The sequence below is a fragment of the Hippoglossus hippoglossus genome, chromosome 13 (assembly GCF_009819705.1).
Source record: "Hippoglossus hippoglossus isolate fHipHip1 chromosome 13, fHipHip1.pri, whole genome shotgun sequence".
NCBI classification, from domain to species: Eukaryota; Metazoa; Chordata; class Actinopteri; order Pleuronectiformes; family Pleuronectidae; genus Hippoglossus; species Hippoglossus hippoglossus.
In genome coordinates this window covers 2,542,489-2,565,037 of record NC_047163.1, presented here as the reverse complement: position 1 = coordinate 2,565,037, position 22,549 = coordinate 2,542,489, and the positions used below count along the sequence as shown (strand labels likewise).

Genomic DNA, 22,549 nt, shown 5'->3' with positions numbered 1-22,549 from the left:
TTGATCATCTTCTCTGTTTCTGAAAAGTTTCACATGCAGGTGAGGAGTTACAGTGTTTTTATACTGTGTCTGGCTGTTCCTGTGTGTTTGTATTTGTTTTTTTTAAGTTGTACCTTTTTCCCTTCAGGATTTTAAATTCTCTCTCGACCTTTTTTTGTGGTTTTGTTTATCATAAAACATGACTTGAGAACATGAAACTTTCTTTATCTTTTCCTTTTTTTTACGTCAACACTTTTTATGCATCTAAATTAGGCGTGAATGCCGGATCAATGCAATCATTTACATGCATGTTGGACACAACAAACAGTCAGAGTTAAAGTAGGTGAATTCATGTGTGAAGTGACACGGTGCAGTCGTCTGCGGTCAGATCATCACTCTAACATCCTGATGAACTGACGCACCTTGATGCTGTAGATGCACACGGGACAGAACGTGCAGGGGACAGCTCACGTGATCACAGGCACCATCACAGAGTCTGAGATCTGAACCATTTTACGCTGCAGAAACAAGAGATGTGTGAAAGTCAACATGGGAAACATCTGAGTGAGAAACATGGATAAGGTGGCAGCTGCCCTGCCTGTCTGCGTGTGTCCGTGCTGTCCTGTTCACATCGACCTCAGTCTGTCGGCCGAGATGAAATGACAAATAAAATACCTTTTGATTTAACAGTATGTGTACTCCGTGTTTTCTTTTCTCTCTTGGTTTCAATAGAAAACGTTGTTGTTGTTGTTAAATGGGCTTCAGTTTGGATTAGCATTTCTTTAAAAGAGGATTAAAACTAGAAACAAGACAAATCATCTTTTATTTAACGAGATGTTAAAAGAATTTACATTAAAGGTTTATTTGTAATTCAGCAGAAGGAAATTGATTCACATTCTTCTGTTACCACTCAGTCCTTCAAACTCTTATCTCACCAGTACCACTAAGATGTGTGCAGCAACATGTTCGACAGGAAATCTGCAATCAAATGATTTTTTCACGTTGGAAGCAAAAATACAACAGAGAACCAGAAACACACACTCTGGTTTCCAGCTACTTCAGGAGCAGTCACACCAGAAAACCAGAAACACACACTCTGGTTTCCAGCTACTTCAGGAGCAGTCACACCAGAAAACCAGAAACACACACTCTGGTTTCCAGCTACTTCAGGAGCAGTCACACCAGAAAACCAGAAACACACACTCTGGTTTCCAGCTACTTCAGGAGCAGTCACACCAGAAAACCAGAAACTGGTTTCGCTTCTCAGTATTTCCACCTGAATAGAAACTCCATGTGGTATCATCTAGTCATGTGACCAGATGTATTTGCTGGTTACAGCTTGTTAGATGTTTGGATTTGATGCCTTTCTTTGTCATATATGACAATAAACTGTTCAAATAAAACCAGACATTTGAAGATGTTGTCTGGGAAATTATTATTTACCATTTTAATATGTAATTGTTATTATTAACCTACATTTTATCGACACAGTTATTTAGAAATGATGGCTTTGGTCATACTTCTATGAAAAGAAGCTGCAGATGTGGTGAGGATGTCAATAATTTGTTCAGTAATGAGGAAGGGAAATATAAAACTCTTGTTTGAGTTTTTAAAGGAAGGTGAATTAATGAAGAATATTGAAGTTTAAAGTTGTTTTTGTAAATCATTGGTGTATTCCCGCTGATCCACACACTCCAGCACACTAGGTGGCGGTAACGCACCTTTAACGCCAGGTGCCACCCGCCATCAAACGAGACGAAGAAGAAGAACTCCGTTAGCATCATAGAGGAGCTCTCGTCGAGCTGCAGACTCGGAAACATGGCGTCTGCGGCCGGACTGGTTCTGTTAACGCTGCTTTCTGCGTGTGGAGAAGCTGCAGCGGAGAAGAAGCTGCTTTACGTGACTGTGGTGAGTAATGTCGGTGCCGTGGCCTATTTACCCCGCGCGTCCCACTGTGGCGCGGACGGACTCTTATTGAACTCCCTTCAAAAATCAGGGACTTTTGCGTTTTCTTTGCTCATTTGGACGCATGTTTATTCCTTTTCATTGCAATTGAGTCAGAACTAAGTTTTCGGGGTCTTCCAGTAAATTCGGGATACAGGGATTCGACCTGGCAACGTGTGTGTCCTCTGAATAAACACGTTTGTGTGTTTTGGTATCAATGCCCTCCAACTGAAGAATGCCATGCTAACCCGTGACTTGGAAGAAGAAGGTGAGAAAGGAGGAAATCAACAGACACTGTGTTTGTCTCTGTCTGTGTTTGTCTCTGTCTGTGTTTGTCTCTGTCTGTGTTTGTCTCTGTCTGTGTTTGTCTCTGTCTGTGTTTGTCTCTGTCTGTGTTGGTCTCTGTCTGTGTTGGTCTCTGTCAGTGTTGGTCTCTGTCTGTGTTGATCCTGAGCCACAGAGAGGTGTCATGATCATTTTTCAGACCTGGCAGGTGTTCCAACAAGAAGCCACACTTTGGAACAGCTACTGTTTATTCTGTGAATCCTGATGTTATCTGGGTCACACTGATAATGTCTCTGGGTCACACAGAGCAGAAGTGCTGAGTGTTTAACAAACCAAGGAGCCCCGAGATAACAGAAATGAGTCTGGAGACTCTTTCATGGACGATGTACGTCTCATGGAATCATTACATTTCATTGAGCTGACACTTTTATCCAAAGTGACTTACAATAAGTGCATCAAACCATGAGGGTACAAACCCAGAACAACAAGAATCAAGTGATGTCAGAGGTCTTTAGTTTGCGGTGGAAGATGTGTGAACTTTCTGATTGGGGAGCTCGTTCCACCGTTTAGGAGCCAGCACAGCAAACAGTCATGATTTCATTGAGTGTTCAGCTCGCAGTGAGGCAGCAACAAGCCGATTGGCAGATGCAGAGCGGAGTGGACGGGCTGGGCGTGTAGGGTTTGACCATGTCCTGGATGTAGACTGGACCCGATCCGTTCACAGCGCGGTACGCAAGTACTGGTGTCTTGAAACGGATGCGGGCAGCAACTGGGTAACCAGTGTAGGGAGGGGAGGAGCGGAGGGACCAGTTGAGTTGCATTTCTGCTTTATGATCTGAAAGATCAACACAGGAGAAATGTCTTTGGAAGATATTAATACACTTCACATTACCATGATCATACCGTGTCTAACCCACATTATACCATGATAATTTTAATGGAATTTTGAAACAGACGTCATGACAGTGGGCCACAGACTCCCATTTGAGGACCACTGGTGTAGACAGATCCATTGTGTCTGTTTTCCTGGTTTTAAACCCAGAAAAGAGACACGTGTTGAAGAAGCACTTAGTATCTTCATGCCAACGTGGGTCAGGGTCTAGTCAAGGAAACATAAATAACACATTTATAAGAGCAACAATGAGATATATTGGTGATAATAATAAAACTTAATTTATAAACAAGGGTACAAAGTGATTTACAAAATACACAAGGATACAACAACACAGAACAAAAGAAGACAAAACAGAAATAAGAGTCTTAATGAGTACTTGCAAATATTATCTCCCAGAGCCTCTGGATCCTGGTTGAAAAGGTATGGTCACCCTTACTTACCAGCCTTGACTTAAAAACCATAGGAAGTGTTGGTTGGAAGCCCTTAGATGATGTTTTGGAGCATAGGGAGTTAGTAGCTGTGTAATAACACCGGGGTCCAGACCAGGGTGAGCTTCAAAAGTTATTAAAAGAGTCTTAAAATGGATCCTGAATTTAAATGCGGGCCCTGCGCTTGGTGTTGGTTGAAATGCGAGCAGCTTCCACACTGAAGACAAAACATTACATATATACAGCTGCTCCTACAACTACAAGTAATATCACATGTTTTAATATTGTTCTTGTAGCTGTCTGAAGATTGTTCATTCCTCTCAAATTCACACCCACACACCCCGGACGTTTATTGAGTTTAACAGATGAGGGCCAGTGTATTTTCACACGTCTGTGCTCGGTGTTGTGCTGATGTGAGCTTTGATCACAACTCTGTGACTGCTACAGGGGGAAGAAGTCACAAAGTTGATAACTGGGAAAGGAAGAGTAACATTTCTTATTTTTTTGTTTGACTTTGTTTATCTTTTAAATCCTATTTATCCGAGTTTTTAAGGCTTGTCTTTCTTGGCCTCTGTTCCCCTTATTTCTTTAGCTTTACAGATTTGGAATGTGTTACTGATGGGAGCGTTTATGTAGCATTTGACACACTCGTGTTTTTCTGTGTTGATGCATTGACATCAACAATCTGTCACAGCCTTAAACTTTGCTCCTGGTCAGCAGGTCAATATGGATTTTTGTGTGTGCTTGTTGCAGCTATTAAGGTTGCTATTCTCTATTTGAATTATCCCCAGAGAACCAGAAACACACACTCTGGTTTCCAGCTACTTCAGGAGCAGTCACACCAGAAAACCAGAAACACACACTCTGGTTTCCAGCTACTTCAGGAGCAGTCACACCAGAAAACCAGAAACTGGTTTCGCTTCTCAGTATTTCCACCTGAATAGAAACTCCATGTGGTATCATCTAGTCATGTGACCAGATTGACCACATCCAACTCCTACTTTCCATCTACTTTGCCTTTTAGAATCTATTTAATAACAAGAGCAGTGTGTCGGGTGTGGTGCCTTGTTTATAAATGTCCTGCCTTTAAAAAGTCCCTGTTAAGTACATTGATACATCATTTAAATATCATTGTAATAGATTCAACTTTATTGTCCTTGCACATAGTACAAGGACAATAAAGTGCCGTGTGTATGTCTTTCACAGTATGAGTTGCCTGTGTTTCTTTCCTACTTCTGTTTTAAGTAATGTCTCACTTTTTTAATTTGAGATGCTCAGATTCCAGCATCAAAAATGTCTCTGATCCTGCCGAAGATGCCGGGTCGGGATTTAGCGAGTTCGCAAACCCATGTTCCGGTACCACCGATTTAAACTGAGTTTCACCGAGACAGAGCTGCAACTTTCTTTTCCCAGAAGTCACTTCTTGAAATCACTTCCATCTCTGAACTGCCACTGGCGAGTGCTCTTTTTAGAGATGTGAAGAGAGAGCTATTTCTATTAGTGTAGCCATAAAACAATGACGACAATCATCACTTCCATACAAGAGGTAGCGTGCAGCTGTTAAAATATGTTAGCTGTTATTTTTTCAAATGCACCGGTTTCAAATCTGCGCTCGGTATAACAGGAAGGAACGTGGTATCAGAACATCTCTATTTTTAATGCCTTTCACACCCGTCGTTTGATTTTGACTTCCTTCTTTTTAGTCTCGAGACATGTTAACGCTGTAGTTTTAAACACGATTCAGCTGTTTTTGAAAGGAAAACTTGCAAATGTTTGGTTAAGATCATTCCAATCAGCTGACTGGATTTTCTACCCACCAGTGAAACCGGTTTTCTTTTTAATTCTGTTTTAGAGGAGCTGCTCTGTGTTCAGCTCTTATATCTTTATAGTTGTAGAATAACAAGTCATTTCATTTCAGTGATATCATGACAGAAATCTGCTCTCAAGCCATAAAAAGGGGGTTGAGCTTTTTTTTATCAAGTCCAAAGTCAAACTAATGTCACATGATGAAATAGTGAAAGTTTCATGTGGTGAGTGTTTGAGCTGCTGCAACAACAAACTGTGCAATACTTTGGTAAAATCCCCCCTGCATGTATTTGTTCCTTCTGTTGTTTATATGTAGCAATGCTTTATTTATTTTTTAACACTTCTGGTTCATAGAAGGTTGAATCATACTGAAATTCACAATTCACAGTTCTGTGAAGGTCACAGGTTCCACAGCTTATTTTTATGCAATAAAATAGTTCAGTATTTCGCTGCTTCTGTGTTTCTGAGCACATCACCTTTTCTCCGCTCTATACTTCTCGCAATTGTTATTGTTGCAAGGGGAAACCCTCAAGATACCTATGGTCACATTTTCCTCTGTTACCTGACATCCCCTCTCTCCCCTCCAGCTGTTCCGTCACGGTGACCGATCCCCAGTCAAAACCTTTCCCACAGACCCGCACCAGGAGAGCGACTGGCCACAGGGCTTTGGACAGTTATCGCAAGTAATAACACGTCTTACATGTCCTGTGGCATACAAACACTGTATAACCTATATATATTCATTTATGGACTGGTGTATAATTTTATGAAGCTGCCTGTGTTTTTAGAAATTGGCCTATGTTTGCATGGTTACATTACATGTTTTGTTACTGTGTGTTTTTAGATTGGGATGAGGCAGCACTTGGAGCTCGGCCAGTTCCTGAGGAATCGATACAAAGGATTCCTCAATGAATCCTACAACAGACATGAGGTGGGACTCGCTATCTAATGTGTCTTCTTCTTCTTCTGCTTTTTTAAACATGCATTATCTAAGTCGAGACCTTACAAAATTGTAGAGAAACCCAACAGTTGTGCAACCACGAAAAACTCCCTTTTAACAGGAAGAAACCTTGAGCAAAAGCAGATTCAGGTTGGGCAAGTCATCCACCTCGACCGGTTCGGGGGGTTCAGAGAAGAGGCGGGCGGAAGGGGGGCAGAGAAGAGAGGGGGAGGGGGAGAGAGACCAGGAACAAAAACAGGAACAAGTTATGGGTCAACTGGGCCTTTTGTTACATTGTTAACTGAGTCTTTTCCAGGCTGTGATAACCAAACTGCTTTTTGTAAATAAATTTGAGTCGTCACTTGCTTTTTCCTCAGATCTCCGTTCGCAGTACAGACTACGACCGCACGCTGATGAGCGCTGAGGCCAACCTGGCAGGTCTGTACATCAGTTAGCATCCTCTTCCTCCTGCTTCTGTACAGTCTGTCAGGGCGACTTCACCTTGTAGGACTCCTCTTCCTCACGTAAACGTTCTGCTTTATTCGGACTCCTGTCGCCATCTAGGTCTCTACCCCCCCAGTGGTCAGCAGGTCTTTAACCCCAACCTGAAGTGGCAGCCGATACCCGTCCACACTGTGCCTCAGAGTGAAGAGAGGGTACGTGTGTGTGTGTGTGTGTGTGTGTGTGTGTGTGTGTGTGTGTGTGTGTGTGTGTGTGTGTGTGTGTGTGTGTGTGTGTGTGTGTGTGTGTGTGTGTGTGTGTGTGTGTGTGTGTGTGTGTGTGTGTGTGTGTTTCATCACTATACTGAACTGATTCTAAGCTCATTGTATGAAATCTTTGTTTTCATTGTTTTTCAGCTTCTCTCCTTTCCTCTGGGCGACTGTCCTCGCTACAATCAGCTGATGAATGACACTGAACACACGGAGGAATTCATTAATATCACCATTAAATACAAGGTGCGCTTTCTTTTCTTTATTCACATATATTTAATCTGCCAATATCATTTGTGAATTACATAGATATTACACACGTTACATTTCTTTTGGCCTGATTCGGATATTTTCTTGTCTAAATATCCTTAAATTAAAGTTTTTTATTAGAAAGGAAGGACTCAACGATGAACAGTTGAAAAAGTGAAATGTGACTATTTAATGTAAAATGTATAGTTAGACATTACTAGGTGGTTGTGTTTGAACATTGTACTTTTAATATTCTAGCCTTGTACAAGCTTTTAAGTCAACGATTAACAAAAAGACAAACTGAATAAATAGTGCATGAAGAATGAGTGAGTTTATATCTATGTCAAAAAAGGAGGGAGTGAATTTAGGTGCGTGTTTACGGACCACGTTGTGTTTCTGTCTTCAGGACATCCTGGAGCTGGTGAAGAATAAAACAGGACTCAATAAAACCAATGTGGAAACAGTCTGGAGTGTGTACGACACACTCTACTGTGAGGTGAGCGCACACAACACACACATACAAACAACACAACATTGGACAGCATGTCATGTTGAAGAATTCCCAGTTTCTATTCTATGAGTGAGTGAGTGAGTGAGTGAGTGAGTGAGTGTGTGTGTGTGTGTGTGAGTGTGTGAGAGTTTTGCTTCCTTGTCTCAAGTGGAGAGCGAAGAGATCAATTTAAATTGTTCAGTGTCAGAAACATCCAAAGTATCTGGAGGCCATGTGAAAACAGGCTGGGTCACTGAGGACAGAGTAATTAAGCAACAACGTGAGAAATGGTTGGAGGGGACGCTGCGGAGAAAGTACCAACAGTAACAACCTAACTCCTGCTTACTTAAAGCTCTTAAGTGTATTCAAAAATCCTTATTTTAGTCTTTCTCTTGATGTTTCGTTGTGTGTGTGTTTTCAGTCCGTTCACAACATGTCAGCTCCTGACTGGGTGACTCCTGATGTGACGCAAAGGCTCAACGAGCTCAAAGACTTTGGAACACAGGTAAGAGCAGCAGCAGTATCTTGTAAATCTGTGAAGTGTCTTCAGCAGTTGTACATGTGTTCATCGGCATCTGGACTTGCTTGTGTTTCTTGGAGACGTTGCACCTCTCATCCAATAGAGTCGTTGACCCACCCTGCTGATTAGGGTCACATGGGTTCAGGTGTGAATGGTGGAAAACTTTGGACTTTGCATTCTAGGGGGGGGAAGTTGGTGTCTTAGGCTACATCTGTACGACGTTTAAGTTTGAAAAAGATCTCTGTCCACATGAGCGTTTTTGGCTCCCTATCAGTTTTAATCCCCGTCTATACTAATGCGCCTGAAAACTCATCATGTACATTGGGCATGCATGTGTACAAGCAGTAGTATCATTGTAAAATACAGAATGTAACTGCACAGCAGCTGTTGGCAAAGACAACAGGATCAGTGACGCTTGTAATTGATTATCCATGTTGCCGAGGCTAAGGCCGGTTGTTTCCTTCTGGAAGGAGGTCATGTGATCGGAGCCTGACGAATCAGCGAAGGCTGTTGACCGAAAAGACCCAGTCAGTAAGCGGATGTTAGTGTCTACGTCATTGTTCCCGAACATGTCAGTTTCTACCCGTCCAGACCAAAACGCAGCCCCAAGTTTTCAATCCAAACGGCGCCAGCAGCATTTCCAAACTGCTCAATTTTAGCAGCACTGAAACTCTGGAGTACTGCAGACTCCGGGTGTATCCATCATAGAGTTGATGAGTTACGAACACGTAGTAGCATGGATCTAGCAACCGAAGGCCTCTTTATCTCCCCAGATAGCTAATTACCCATCCCCACCCCAACTCATGTGACCCTAATGACTCAGAGAGTGGCAGGGTGAGTCTACAACTTACAGGAAGCATCAGCAAACCATATCTTGAGTCAGGGGACGCCAACGACCCTCTAGTTGGCCCGTGGGTTGAAAGACCTTCGTTAAGAGATGGAAGAGGTTTGACACCTAAAGAAGCCTTTTGGATTGGAGGTGAAACTATTTCAAGAAACACAAGCAATTGCCAATAGACAAACTACAAACACTTTAACTATGATGGTCATTTGGGATTTCAAAGTTTTGTAATGTAATCATAGCTTGTTGTCCATTTTTCACAGGCCATATTTGGGGTCTACAAACAACAAGAAAAGAGCCGGCTTCAAGGAGGTGCGTGTGTGTGTGTGTCTGTGTGTGTGTGTGTGTGTGTGACTGTGTGTGTGTGTGACTGTGTCTGTGTGTGACTGCGTGTGTGTCTGTGTGTGTGTGTGTGACTGTGTGTGTGTGTGCATTAAAATCGCTCTCAGTTGAGCGCACAGCTCCACAAAGGTCCCAGTCTCTCAAGATTCATGAATTATTCCCTGGGAAATCAGTGAAAATGTCAAAAAACACAGTATCTCTCAATATTAACGCACCAACATTTTATACATTTATTTATAATGTCTTGTCTCAAACTCATTTCCCCTTTTATTCCGAGTGAAATGTTAAAGGGATAGTGGTGAGTAGATAATGAGGGAATTTTCCTTTTTCGGTGAACTATCCCTTTAAGTCTGGTGATATAGATTTTTCTTACTGTAAACAAATCCCATGAAATGTTTCCTGTCTGTTTCTTTCCAGGGATCCTGTTGGGTGAAATAGTGAAGAATCTTTCCAAGATGGCCGTCCCAGACCCGACACAGCAGCTGAAGATGACGATGCTGTCAGCGGTGAGCAAGTTCAAATCTGGATAATACAACAATTCATTTTTTAATAACTCATCGGTGGGATTTTTACCTTTTTTGGTTGGAGCTGTTTCCAGTGTGTATGTGCTCAGCTAAGCTAACTGGCTGGAGCTTCACTTGTAGTGTAAAGACAACAGTGATAGGGACGCTCTCATTTAGGGTGTGTCTGTTTGTGTGTTCGTTCCACAGCATGACACCACTGTCATCGCCCTTCAGAGCAGCTTGGACGTATTCAATGCTCAACAGCCACCGTATGCCTGCTGTCAGATATTTGAGCTGTACAGGGAGGACAACGGGTAAAACACACACTCCTCACACACCCAACAATGACTCACTGCTATCCGGTGGAGTTAATACGGCATGTTTTTTATTTGGATCTGCACCAAATTGTTAAACTGATAAAAATCTGTCACTTAAAATGCCTGATCTTTTTCATCAAGATCCATAAATTATTCTCTGATCAAGAAAAAAGGTTGAAAAATGCCTTTTTCACAATGTTACAGAAAGAGGAAAAACATCCTGGGTCCGTCGAGCTTTTGCCTGATTCGGCTTAAAATCGAACTCATTCCAATGAAAACATAACCTCCGTGTATCAACAATAATAATGAACTTATTTCAGTTATTTCCAGTTCATTGTAACTCTGTGATAATACTGATCTGATATAATCATTGTCGTCACTATAATGATAATATGAAAGGTTTATATCTTGTCTTCACTGTCTCGTTCCCTCTCTGCGTTCAGCTCTGTTTCAGTTTCCATGTTTTACCGGAACGACAGCACAGTGGATCCGTACCCGCTGCAGTTACCGGGCTGCTCCCTTGACTGCCCCCTGGAGGACTTTGTGAGGATTACAAAGCCCTCTATTTCAGATGACAGGGACAAGGAGTGTGAGGAGCCGTCCAAAGAGACAGGTGCAGGTGAGCTTTTCATACACATACACACACACACACACACACACACACACACACACACACACACACACACACACACACACACACACACACACACACACACACACAGACTTTAATAATCTAAATGAAAGATTGTGCCACGCCTTCTCTCCATTCTGATTTCCTCTTTTCTTTTGCTCTCCTCTTCCCTCTTCCTGTTCTCTACCGTCTTCAGGGGTGATCATCAGCCTGGTGGTGTCCAGCTGTCTGCTCCTCTTCCTCATCGTCCTCATCCTCGGGATCATTTGCTGCCAGAAGTCTCCAAACAGCACACAGGGATACCACCATGTGATCAACCAGGAGGTCGGAGAGGAATCCTGACAGAAGCACCGACTCCTTCCTCGGAGATCTCCAAGCCAGGCATCGTTGGACAGTAGCGATGACGATGAACTCTAAAACTACTGAGTGACCTTTTCTGATGGGGCCATCAACTGGTTATTTTTCTTAAAACATGAATGTTTTGTGCAGAAATCAAGATTTTAAAGAACTTTTTTCTAATGAGTGAGAAAGTGCTGGAGGGACCAATGAAGCAGGGGACACTTTCTTTGTCCAACAGTTTGTCATGTACAGTAACGGCTGTGTTCCCAGTGTGGTCTGATCTCCAATCACGTCCATAAGTTCAAGATCTCAACTGATTTTCTGTGACTTTATCGCTACCTGCTGGTTATCGTCTCTGCTTTAGCGATGTATGTTTCTCCGACTGAAGACTCAGGTCATGCTCAGTGGGAGCAGTGATCTGTCAGTGACTAACAGGTTCTGTTTGTTACTGTCCTACGACGGCCACAGACACAGTGTCAGTATCAGCCTGGTTACTGAGCTTTAGGAGCATTGGTTTTCGGTGGGGGAGAGGAGCTTGCTTTATCTGTGTGGACCTTTTTATATTCACATAACTTATAACACTCGAGGGGAAAGAGAAAAACTGAATAATGTGGTAAAGGCCAGGGAATGTATTGGAAAATGGTGACGTCATTGCAAAGTCTCGGGAAAATGATTAAGAATATAGTTTTTTTAGCATCAGCTTATCTGATTTCCTTTAAATAACGTAGCTGAAAAGATCAAAATTATTGATTTAGATCAATTGAATTAGTTAAAGACGTTGAGCTCTGCATCTAGGTCCAGAGTGTTTACAGGGCTGAACGTCCCTGCTGGTTTTTAAAGGTACGTGTGTGAAGCCCTGTGTGTTGCAGTTTGTGTACAGTGTGTGTTTTTAACTCTAGGGTCTTACAACCTAGCTGCCTTAAATAGTATTAACGAGTGTTTCTTTTTGTCCTGCTGTAACAAGCCACGTTTTTCATTTGAAAGTTGTCCGATATGTTTGATTTAATCACAGTCGCACAATCGCAGTAACAGTTCAACATGTAGAAACTCATATTAGCTCAAACCTCGGGACCGATGATCTTATGTACCTGACGTGTGGAGGGGTACCAAGAAAAAAATGGATCAACAAGAATGAAGTCAGCGATCATTTAAATCAGCTTCTTTCAGACACGTTCAGATATCATTTCAGCTTTATTCAGCTTCCATTTTAAATGGAATCTGATTTAAGTTTATTTTTTAATGTGAATATTGGGAAACTCAAATCCCTTTGTGATATTTGAATATCTCTAAAAAAAAAAGATTGTTATTTGAAAACTAAAACCCTTCTAATATGCAGAACAAATTTTATGCTTTTCTTGAATTACGCTTTCTTTTCCATCAGCTCATGAAAGTTTTACACAACCGGGATCAAGCTTTTCTTTGGTTTACATTGTTAGTTTTTTTGAAAAAAATGTTTTATAAGTCAGGATAAATGCAGCCTTAAAGAGAATGTGTTTATTCTTGTCTGGGTCCAGATTCTGGTTAATCTTAATATTATTTTCATCAAACATGGGGAACAGTGTTATTGTCTAAAAATTCCTATCACTTGTTAGATTTTGACTTCACTCTGCTGCTTGTAAAAGTTCCATTGGAGAAATAAATAAACGATCATCGCAGGTTGTTCTCAGATTCTTTTCCCGTTGATTCCTGTGTTTGTAAACTTCCTGTCGTTTGGTCGTCGTCATGGCAGAAAGTCAGAGGTGTAGAGGTCATCTGGTGTTTTTACTGTGGCGGCATCGATCAAATCCAACAGATCACTTCTGTGGCCAAGCTGCGAAGTTTTGATGTGGATGTTACTTTTGTTAAAAATGTTTTATTCTTGCTTCATGGAATCTCTTTTGTTTTGCCCTTTCTGGTCACTCAACCTAACAGATAACAATCGGCTGCAGGGAATCGTAAACGTGTGCCGCGCCTCAACAACCAAATATACACGGTCAAGGTTTTAAAGAGGGCGGCCGGAACAATCTTTCAGTTCATGTTTCATTCTGCTGTCTGAACAAATCACCCCAGTGAGGATAGGTCAGTGGTGAAGGTGTCCATGGACCATTATTCTGACAATAGCAGCACTGAAGATACCCACTGCTGATGTCACCTTCTCTACTGATGCCATAGTAGCAGTGGATTAGTTTATTATTTCATTATAATTTCATAATACAATAATGCATATTTCATTTAGTTCAACTGTAGTTCATGTGTTTTCACAAGACTGGAGCTTTTATTGTGAAATATAGATGTGACGCCGGAAGCGGATGTGCCACACGGATCCTTTTCCCCGACGCACATGAAGAGGGACGGTGAATGTTGCTCGAACACGGAAGAATTTAACATCGAACTAACTTTGATTAAAATGAAGTTTGATTTATAATTTAAAATGTGTCACGCGCTGAACCACACCGCGGGTTGAACTTTGACTCTGAGGAAAATGGAGGCGCGGTTCGGAGGCGAAGTGGCCTCGATCGTGGAGGTGTCCATCCGGGCGGCGGTCACCGTGTTCAGGGATGTTTGGGCGAAAGAGGCGCCAAACACGGAGTTTCAGGGGGAGAAGCTCGGCGAGATCCAGGAGATAGAGACGTGTCTGGTGGCCCAGGTCCGCCAGGCGTTCTCCCGCTTCTCCTCCGAGCTGTCCGAGGAGAACGAGGCTCTGCGGGCCAAGGTGGAGCAGCTGGAGGACGTGCTGCAGCGGAAAGCCGGGCAGCTGGAGCAGGAGCTGGAGGCCCGGGTGGGGCAGCTGAGCCGGGAGATGGAGCAGCTGGAGGGGGAGCTGCGGAGCTTCAGGCACCAGGCGCAGGGAGGAGCCGGTCACAGCCCCCTCCCTGACGGACCAGTGACGGGTGAGAGACTGTCAATCAATCAATCAATCAATCAAAATCATCTGACAGTTTCAAACTCCATTCTGCCAAAGTCAGTTACCTTTCCGCTGCGGTGAAGTCAGTTTCAGGCTGGATGGTCCACAGGCTTCTTAGGGGTCAACAACAACAACTTCCTGTTTGACACAGCTGCTTTGTTTTTGTCATGTGACCCACTGACTCCAAACCAAAGCTGAATAGTATTAATACTCTAGAGAACCGTTAAGACCATTAAGAATAAATAACACACTGTAAACCTCAGGGTTTGGAAACAACCTGAAACCAATACTTGCACAAACTTTAATTTCTCGGCCTCTGAGGCATTAACTTAAAAAAACTATAACTTCTTCCTGATCTTCATGAACATTCAGTAAAAAGACGGAGACTCAGTAGCAACGTGGTCTGAGTCTGAATCTTCATTCTCACTTCTATCATTGTTTTGGTCAAGGACACTCTGCTGTCAGCCATTGTCTGCAGGAGTGCTGAGACTACACATCCCATGATGCATTTGGCCTTCCCCTCCAGTATCTCACAATGTATTTCAGTGGTCAAACTGTAGGTCTTGAAAACGACGAGATCATGAATATAATGAGTGAATAACATGTGGGATCTGGCTCTAGAGGGAGAAGCGTGCAGACGCTGCACCTCGTCTTTAAGGTTTATAAACACTTTATGGGGAAAAAAGGACACAACTGCAAATATTGATTTATTTCCATCGTACAAAGTTTAATGATTTGTATCATCATAGATTCATGAGGTAGGTGAATTCTTCTCTGGGAAACTGACAAACATTTCTCCCAGTTTGACGGTAAACTATTGATGATTAATATAACTGTCAGATCGTTAAATCATGAAAATCCTATTAAGCTGAGCATTATTGATTAACAAGTCAATTGTCGTTTAATGTGGCTCAACAAAATGTGAGAGAATAGTGAAAATAACTTTATATTTTTCCAGAGACCGGCTGATGTCGTCATCTTCTTCTTTGTCCGACCAACAGCCCAAAACCCAAATATATTTAATGTGCGTAGAAGCCTTTAAAACAGAGGGAGGCAGCAAATCTTCACACGTGAGGAACTGAAACACGTCTTTGTCTGTTTCTTTTTGTAATTTAATTTAACTCTCCACCAGGTTCAGCAGACAGCGAGGTCGCTGCCAGCTCCACGGCTGCTCCTACACCTGCAGTCGCCTCCATGGCGGCGCTGGGCGGAGTCGGCTCTGCTCCCACTGCGCTGTTGATGTGTGCCGACCAATTCGTAACACAGGCCTCGACGCCATCGCTGGCTGTCTGCACAACAACGGGGACGATGCAAGTCCTCATCAAACCAGCAGCATCGCCAGAGTCTATGCATCAAGATGTCCCCAGTCCAAACTCCAGCACCGTCAGTGATCAGGCCTCAGCCGAAGAGAAGGTGGGTGTTGATTTCAGTTATATTTACCTGGAAGCAACAAAATCTGATATTTAAATGTCTCAGGCTTAAAGTAGCAGTGTGTAGAATGTAGTGACATCTAGTGGTGAAGTGTCATGTTGCAGCTGAACACCCTTCACACTGAACCTTTAACTTGTTTGGACCAGACATAACACTTCACTAATTTCAACCATAATGATTTCCTTCATCATCACAGAAATCTGTGGAAGAGGCTCCATCAGGGAGGCCGAGGAGGACGAGGAGAGCCACTTTTAAAATTGAAACAGGTACGATCAGATTTCAGACATTTGTTCCATACATTGTTCTGTAATCATTTATTTTCTGGAGCAGCATTTCTTTCCTATGTAACAAATGTAGGTCAGGTAGAGAAGTTTTGCCTTTTGGTATTTTAGATAACTACAGGTAAGTCCAATGATCTGCTTTTCAGGTTTTGCTTGTGCCCGAGGGAATACGTCATCACTTGATGACTCTTGTTTCAGTTTGTAAAGCAACTAGAACATGTAGAGGATATATCCCTCTTAGCTATTACATTCAAATCTTTAAAGATATCACACTCATTTTGTGTTTTTTGTCTCATCCACTTCCAGTTTCCACTGACAACAGCTCTGCAGAGAAGAAAATCAAACCAGTCGGAAAAAAAGAGTTACAGGCAGAGAAGCGTTTTTTCTGCGAGCACTGTGATGTTGGTTTCCATTTCAAATGTGACCTGAACAAACACATGAAGGTTCACAAAAAGCCGTTTGCTTGTGACCAGTGTGACAGAAGCTTCCTGATGAAGAAGTCTCTGGAGAATCACGTTCTGCGTCACGAGGTGGGCAAAGTCCCGCGGCCCTTCCCCTGTGCACAGTGTAAACGATCGTTCCGAAAAGAGCAGTCGCTCCAGAATCACCTCAAGAGTCACCAGAGGATGAAACCTCCAAAGCCCTTTGTCTGTGATCAGTGCGGGAAAACCTTCCGACTCAAACAGTCCCTGGAGAACCACCTCCTACGGCACGAGAAGTGGAAGCAGATGCTGAAGTGTCAGCTTTGCGACAAGACTTGCAAGACTTCGGTCCAGCTGAAATGTCACATGGCCGTGCACTCGGAGGAGAGACCGTTCAGCTGTGAAAAATGTGGGAAGGAGTTTAAGAGCAAAGACACTCTTCGCTTCCATCAGGTGGTTCACACAAACACCAAGAATTACAAATGCACAATGTGCGAGGAGACTTTCAAATACGCCCATTCGCTGACGGTGCATAAGAGGAAGCACACAGGTGTCACGCCGTTCACATGCACTGTGTGCAACAGGTCTTACAGGACGGGCACTGCTCTGAAGAGACATGGCATCGTCCACACGGGGGAGAAACCGTTCACATGTCACATATGTGGAGCGAGTTTCAGCCTGAATAACAATCTCAAGAGGCACCTTCGCATTCACACGGGAGAGAAGCCATTCACCTGCAAGGAGTGTGGCAAGAGCTTCTCAGACAACAACAAGCTGAAGTCCCACATGCTCATCCACGGAGCCAGGAAGCCGTTCATGTGTGATCTGTGTGGGAAGACCTTCCTCTTCAACTGCAGGCTGCTGATGCATCAGAGGTACGTGCACTTCGACAGGAATGAGGAGGCCGACGGCACACAGAGACATCTGCAGACAAAACGGCGAAACAAGTCTCTGGTCAAACCATTCAGCTGCAAAATATGTCTGAGAGGTTTCTGCACCACATATTCCCTCAAACTTCACGAACGAGGCCACAGTGAGCACAAGGAGTACCAGTGCGGCCTCTGTGGGAAGGCTTTCCACAACAAATACTCTTTCGGCTATCACCAGAGAAGCCACGCTGGAGAGAAGCCCTTTGTTTGTGATGTGTGTGGGAAGAGATTTTTCCACACTGCTAGTCTGAAGCAGCACGAGCGGATTCACACGGGTGAAAAACCATACAAATGTGACCAGTGCGGCAAGGCATTCAGAACGGACGGAAACTTCTACAGGCACTTGCGGATCCACACGGGCGAGAAGCCATTTGAATGTGTGCACTGCCAGAAAAAGTTCCATCAGTCAAATCAGCTGAAGTCCCACCTGCAGATCCACACCGGGCAGAAGCTGTACTCGTGCCAGCAGTGTGGTCAGGGCTTCTCCGACTCCAGGCAGCTGAAGAAGCACAGCTGTGACGGGTCCTGTCACGGTGTGATGACCACCAGTGCGCTCGGCTGATGAGAAATCGTGTGTTACCTAGAGCCTGACCGATACGGATTATTTGAGGGGCTGATATTGAGGAGTGAAAACATTCTTGTCCCAATATATTGGTCGATATGTATGTTTAAAATAAAATGTCACTCAGTAGAGTGCATATGTCTGCCAAGGCCAAACAGTCCCCTTATATCAAACTGCACCGTACACTCAGATAGCAGTCCTGTGCCTCATCTTGATTTTCATCAAGATCCATGAATTATTTACTTATTTAAAAAGCAATATCTCACAATGTTAAAGGAAGAGACAAAACATTCCTGGATCCGTCTGCTGATCCAGAACCCCCCCCCCCCACACACACACACACACACACACACACCACCTCACAAAGGTTTGTGTAACAAACAGAAGACATTACCTCCTCGGCAGAGATAAAACTGTCTGATTCTTACGATGTTGTTATCAAACCCTTTTGCACTAAGAATAAGGAATTTAATAGAGGTTAATAAAACACAAATACAACTACATATATATAAATTAGAGAAAGAAAATAACCATTAAAAAATCTTTTTCCATATTAATCCACATCAGTAAACATAAACACATGATGATATGTTTGTGGAAGGCTCTAATGTCGGTCAGGCTCAGTGTTAACTAAGGGATTAGATCATATTACTCAACTGAACTGAGTGACTGACATGAATCACATGGCTTCATCTTCATAATCTGATGTTGAGACTGGGTGCAGCTTTATAAGTGAAATGAAACTAATCTGTTCTGGTTTTGGCAGTATGTTAAGTTGTTTAAGTTATTAAGTCAAAATACTTGCTTATAATAGTTCTGGGCTCTGGTAACTCCCACTTGTTACGCTTGTTATATTAGATTTAAGGGATTTAACAGCAGTATTTAATACAGCATTTGATAGTGGCAGCTCTACTCCCATCCAGAGCCTTAACAGTAGAGGTGAGGAGCTCTGTTTGTGGAATTGATTTCTTTCTGCTTCAGTAACCTCGACTGTTCAAATGAGGTTTTACATTTAAAGGACACTGTGGCCATTTGAACATCTCAAAGTTTCACATGTGTGCTGATATGTCGAGATGAGATACCTCTGTACATAGTGTGAGGATGATCAACTCCAGCTGTCCCAGTTTTTCATTAATTTATATATTGAGTTCACAATAATCCATGAAGATGTAATTCTTTTCTGAGTGACAGGTGTGTACAGTTGTACGCATCCCTGCGATCTGTTTCCTGTCTCTCGTTCCTTACTGCAATAAAAAAAGTTTGCGAATGAAGACGCTTTGAGTTTTATTTTGAAATGCGGTGTTTAGCTATTTCTGTTTCCGGAATCAATGGCGCCCGCGGTGCTGCTGCTCGTCTCCTCGGTGGAAAGAAGAAGAAGAAGCAGCTCTGAACTCCAAGATGTCGGAGACCTCGTCTCAGTTTCACTCAGAAACTCAGTCCATCCTGGACACGGTCACGAAGACGGCAGCGGAAGTGACCGGAAGCTTAAAGAAAGACGCTTCCGGGCGTGAGGTGAGTTTGTGATGAAGCCGTGAAATTAGTGTTTGTTGACGTTTCTGAGATCGTGTGTTCGGGGGAGATGGACCCGAGGGAGGAAAGACAAGAAGAGGAACAAGGCTACAAAGATGGCGGCATGTCAGTTAGCATAACCGCTGCCTAACACCGACAAACTCTGAATACATAACTCCTGGTTGAGCAATAAGCAACAAACAGGAGCGCAGCCTCGAAACATGAGGTTTTAAGATGTCAATTGTTTTATTAATTTGGTGTTAACGACATCTGAGTTTATTTGTTTAGCTCATAGTCACATAACTTTAACAAGATGCGACCTCCTCTGATCTTAATCCTCAACAAGAGTAAAAAGCTCTAAACAGGGAATAAGAGGAAGAAACCTCCGAGTCACGTGTGAGGGATTCCTCTAATGGAAAAGTTTAGTGTTAAGTGTTTATAAGAAAATGTCTGAGGGGTTGTTGTCAACAATGGAAACATCAGGTTGCGTTACCGCCATCTAGTGGCAGGGAGGGTGGAGTGGACTGATTAAAAAATCAGCATCATCTTTATTTTCTTCCTCACAGTCAGACAGAATCCTAGAAATGTTGGCACGAGAGGCAACGAGAAAGATCAGCGCCATTTTCTCCCAGCTGACCTCAGTGCTTCACAACGAAAACAAGACCCTGCACGCCACCATGGGACGGCTGGAGAGCGAGCTGACCGCCATGACAGAAAACTTTGAGAACGCCAGGAAGTGGAGAGAAAACGTCCTTAACGGCTGCCCGGTGCTGTTTGAGCAGAGTGGGTTGATTTTCACCTTGAAGCCGTTTGGGAAGTTAAAAAGAAAAGGTGATGAGGTGATGGAGGGAGTCACAGAATCATCGCCTGCTGCTGAGACGCTGAGTGAAAACGATGCTGGTAAGTTTCCACTAAAGAAGAAACCCACATGAAATATATATACCAAATAAAAAGCAATATTAACGAGACATGAAAAAAGAGATGGTGGAGGGTTCAGGAAATACATTGTACATAGTTTTCTCCCCTTTTATTCTAGTTTTTGAATTAATTAATTAGAGTAATGATTTTATGTGTTCAAATTTTAGCTTTTCCCATAAAAGTTCCTGTTTTCTTTTCTCCGTGCTGCCTTCACTCTGGACATGTGTTCTAATGTTTGTCTTGTTGAATCTGTGTAGACGCTGCAGAGGATTGTTCCACAGTGAACAAAGATACTGATGGCCAACACACACAGGAAGCAGAGGTCAAGAAGAAAGGGAGGATGTTTGTATGCGACGTCTGTAACAAGAGCTTCAGCCGGCAGTTTCATCTGATGAAGCACATGAACACTCACAAAGATCAGAGGCCATTCGCCTGCAACCAGTGTCCCAGAAAGTTCAGGAACACGGCAACGTTTGAGTTCCACCTGCTGCGCCATGAGGAGAAGAAGTACGCTGCTTTCCGGTGCCACATCTGTGAGAGGACGTTCAAAACAAAAATGCACTTGAAGACTCACCAGCTTGTGCACACAGACAAGAGGCCGTTCATCTGCTCCACCTGTGAGAAGGGCTTCAAAACCAAACACAACCTGCAGGCACATCTGCTCGTTCACACCACGGAGAAGCCGCACAAGTGTTCAGATTGTGGGCTGAGTTTCAGATACGCCTTCACCCTGCAGTGTCATAAAAGTATTCACACCGGAGAAAATCCTTACAAATGCACAGAGTGTGGGAAGGCTTTTATAAAGAGGAGGTCGCTGAGGACGCACCAGTCGGTCCACAGAGGGAAAAGGTTCACATGTGAGACATGTGGAGCGGGTTTCACCCTCCAGCACAACCTGAAGAGACACATCCGAATTCACACTGGAGAAAAACCGTTCACGTGTAAAGTCTGCAGCAAAAGTTTCATTCAGGACAACAAACTGAAAGCGCACATGCTTCTTCATGGCGCCTCAAAGTCGTTCATGTGTGACCTGTGTGGAAAGACGTTTCTGTACAACTGTCAGCTGCAGAAACACCAAAAAGTGACTCATGATGAAAGACATGGGCTGGTCGTTCGGAGACGGACACGGGAACGAGGAAATCGCAGAGTTATCTATCGACGGGACAGGACCACAGTGGACGTGACGCCGTTCAGCTGCAAGACCTGCAGGAAGAGCTTCGACACGGCGACCTCGCTGAAGACACATGAGGTGATCCACACAGGTCGGACACAGTACAACTGCCACACATGCGGAAAGTCCTTTTTCTACAAAGCCACGTACGACTACCACCAGCGGATTCACTCAGGAGATCGGCCGTTCGGTTGTGACATATGTGGGAAGAGGTTCATCATCCGTCAGGCTCTCAAGTCACACAAACTTCAACACTCCGGAGAGAAGCCACATAAGTGTGACCAGTGCGACAAGGCCTTCAGGATCTACACCAACTTCCTCCGACACTTACGGATCCACACGGGGGAGAAGCCGTACGAGTGTGAGGTTTGTGGAGTGAGGTTCAGGCAGCTCGGACACGTCAAGTTTCACATGCAGGTCCACACAGGAGAAAGGCCGTATTTTTGCAGCAGCTGTGGACTCGGATTTTCAGATTCAAGGCTGCTGAAGAGACATAACTGTACTGAGAAGTATCAGAAAATGTCAGAGAACACAACGGTCTGAAAGTAAAGCGTTGAATCAGCCATGGGGCTACTCTGCAGAAAGAGACTTAACTGAGGTAGACGTTACACTTCTAGATGTTACTTCTTGTCAGGGCAAAAACACACAGACCTGCAATTATATATTTAAAGACACTTAACACCACTCGTACCATAAACCCAATAACAGAAGAAAACTGTTGTGTTATCTGCTGAATAACTTAATTCTGAGATGTGATTTTCTGATCAGGAAAATGTTACGGTCTTTATAAGACTTTGGGCTCAACTCTGCTCATTAAACTCTTAAAAAACAATTTACATGTTTCAGGTGTTTGTTCTCGTTAATCAAACGGTGTCAGATTTTGTCAACTCTACGATTATTGTGCTCTTTGAAATGTCCTCAACTAAAGATTCTGCCAATATGTAAAAACCTTAAAACTTAGAATTTGAATTATGGTTACTTTAAAATATGAGTCTCTTAACTTTCATATTATCAGTTTTTCTTCAGTATATGTTTGTGATAAGAAAGTAAGAAAAAAGCTTATATGAACTAATTAGGTTGTTGAAAAGCAGGACAATGTCCATTTCATATTCATCGATAACAAGATGTATATTATCAAAACAAACACACACTATTGACACTTGTAGTAATAAGGCTATGAAACCCTGACTCAGACCTGTAAAGAATATTAGTAGAATAATAAG

At 43.2% G+C, this 22,549-nt stretch overlaps 5 protein-coding genes across 6 annotated transcripts in view; all 5 read left to right on the top strand.

Annotated features, from left to right (window-relative positions):
• The window catches only part of LOC117773272 (spectrin beta chain, non-erythrocytic 1-like), a 750,817-nt gene that overhangs the window by 59,173 nt on the left and 669,095 nt on the right, over positions 1-22,549 (top strand). The gene's annotated exons all lie outside the window — the stretch shown is intronic.
• Positions 1-22,549, top strand: part of si:ch211-14c7.2 — a 432,059-nt gene that overhangs the window by 100,635 nt on the left and 308,875 nt on the right. The window lies entirely within an intron of this gene.
• Positions 1,725-12,315, top strand: acp2 (acid phosphatase 2, lysosomal). Of its 2 annotated transcripts, none has more exons than XM_034605120.1 (13): positions 1,725-1,887; positions 5,925-6,020; positions 6,182-6,268; positions 6,655-6,715; positions 6,842-6,933; positions 7,135-7,233; positions 7,643-7,732; positions 8,148-8,231; positions 9,351-9,399; positions 9,847-9,935; positions 10,140-10,246; positions 10,693-10,862; positions 11,077-12,315. In XM_034605120.1, exons 1-13 carry the CDS (start codon positions 1,798-1,800, stop codon positions 11,220-11,222), a joined length of 1,260 nt encoding a protein of 419 aa, XP_034461011.1. In that variant the 5' UTR covers positions 1,725-1,797; the 3' UTR covers positions 11,223-12,315. The 2 variants fall into 2 exon arrangements, with proteins under 2 accessions (XP_034461011.1, XP_034461010.1); XM_034605119.1 differs by having other exon boundaries at positions 10,693-10,868.
• On the top strand, positions 13,512-18,781 carry LOC117773287 (oocyte zinc finger protein XlCOF6-like). Its single transcript, XM_034605073.1, has 4 exons — positions 13,512-14,089; positions 15,236-15,516; positions 15,731-15,800; positions 16,122-18,781. The coding sequence occupies exons 1-4, from the start codon at positions 13,681-13,683 to the stop codon at positions 17,726-17,728; spliced, it is 2,367 nt and encodes a 788-aa protein (XP_034460964.1). The 5' UTR covers positions 13,512-13,680; the 3' UTR covers positions 17,729-18,781.
• On the top strand, positions 19,030-22,376 carry LOC117773299 (zinc finger protein 2-like). The gene is made up of 4 exons (XM_034605097.1): positions 19,030-19,240; positions 19,804-20,137; positions 20,413-21,942; positions 22,087-22,376. The coding sequence occupies exons 1-3, from the start codon at positions 19,127-19,129 to the stop codon at positions 21,867-21,869; spliced, it is 1,905 nt and encodes a 634-aa protein (XP_034460988.1). The 5' UTR covers positions 19,030-19,126; the 3' UTR covers positions 21,870-21,942; positions 22,087-22,376.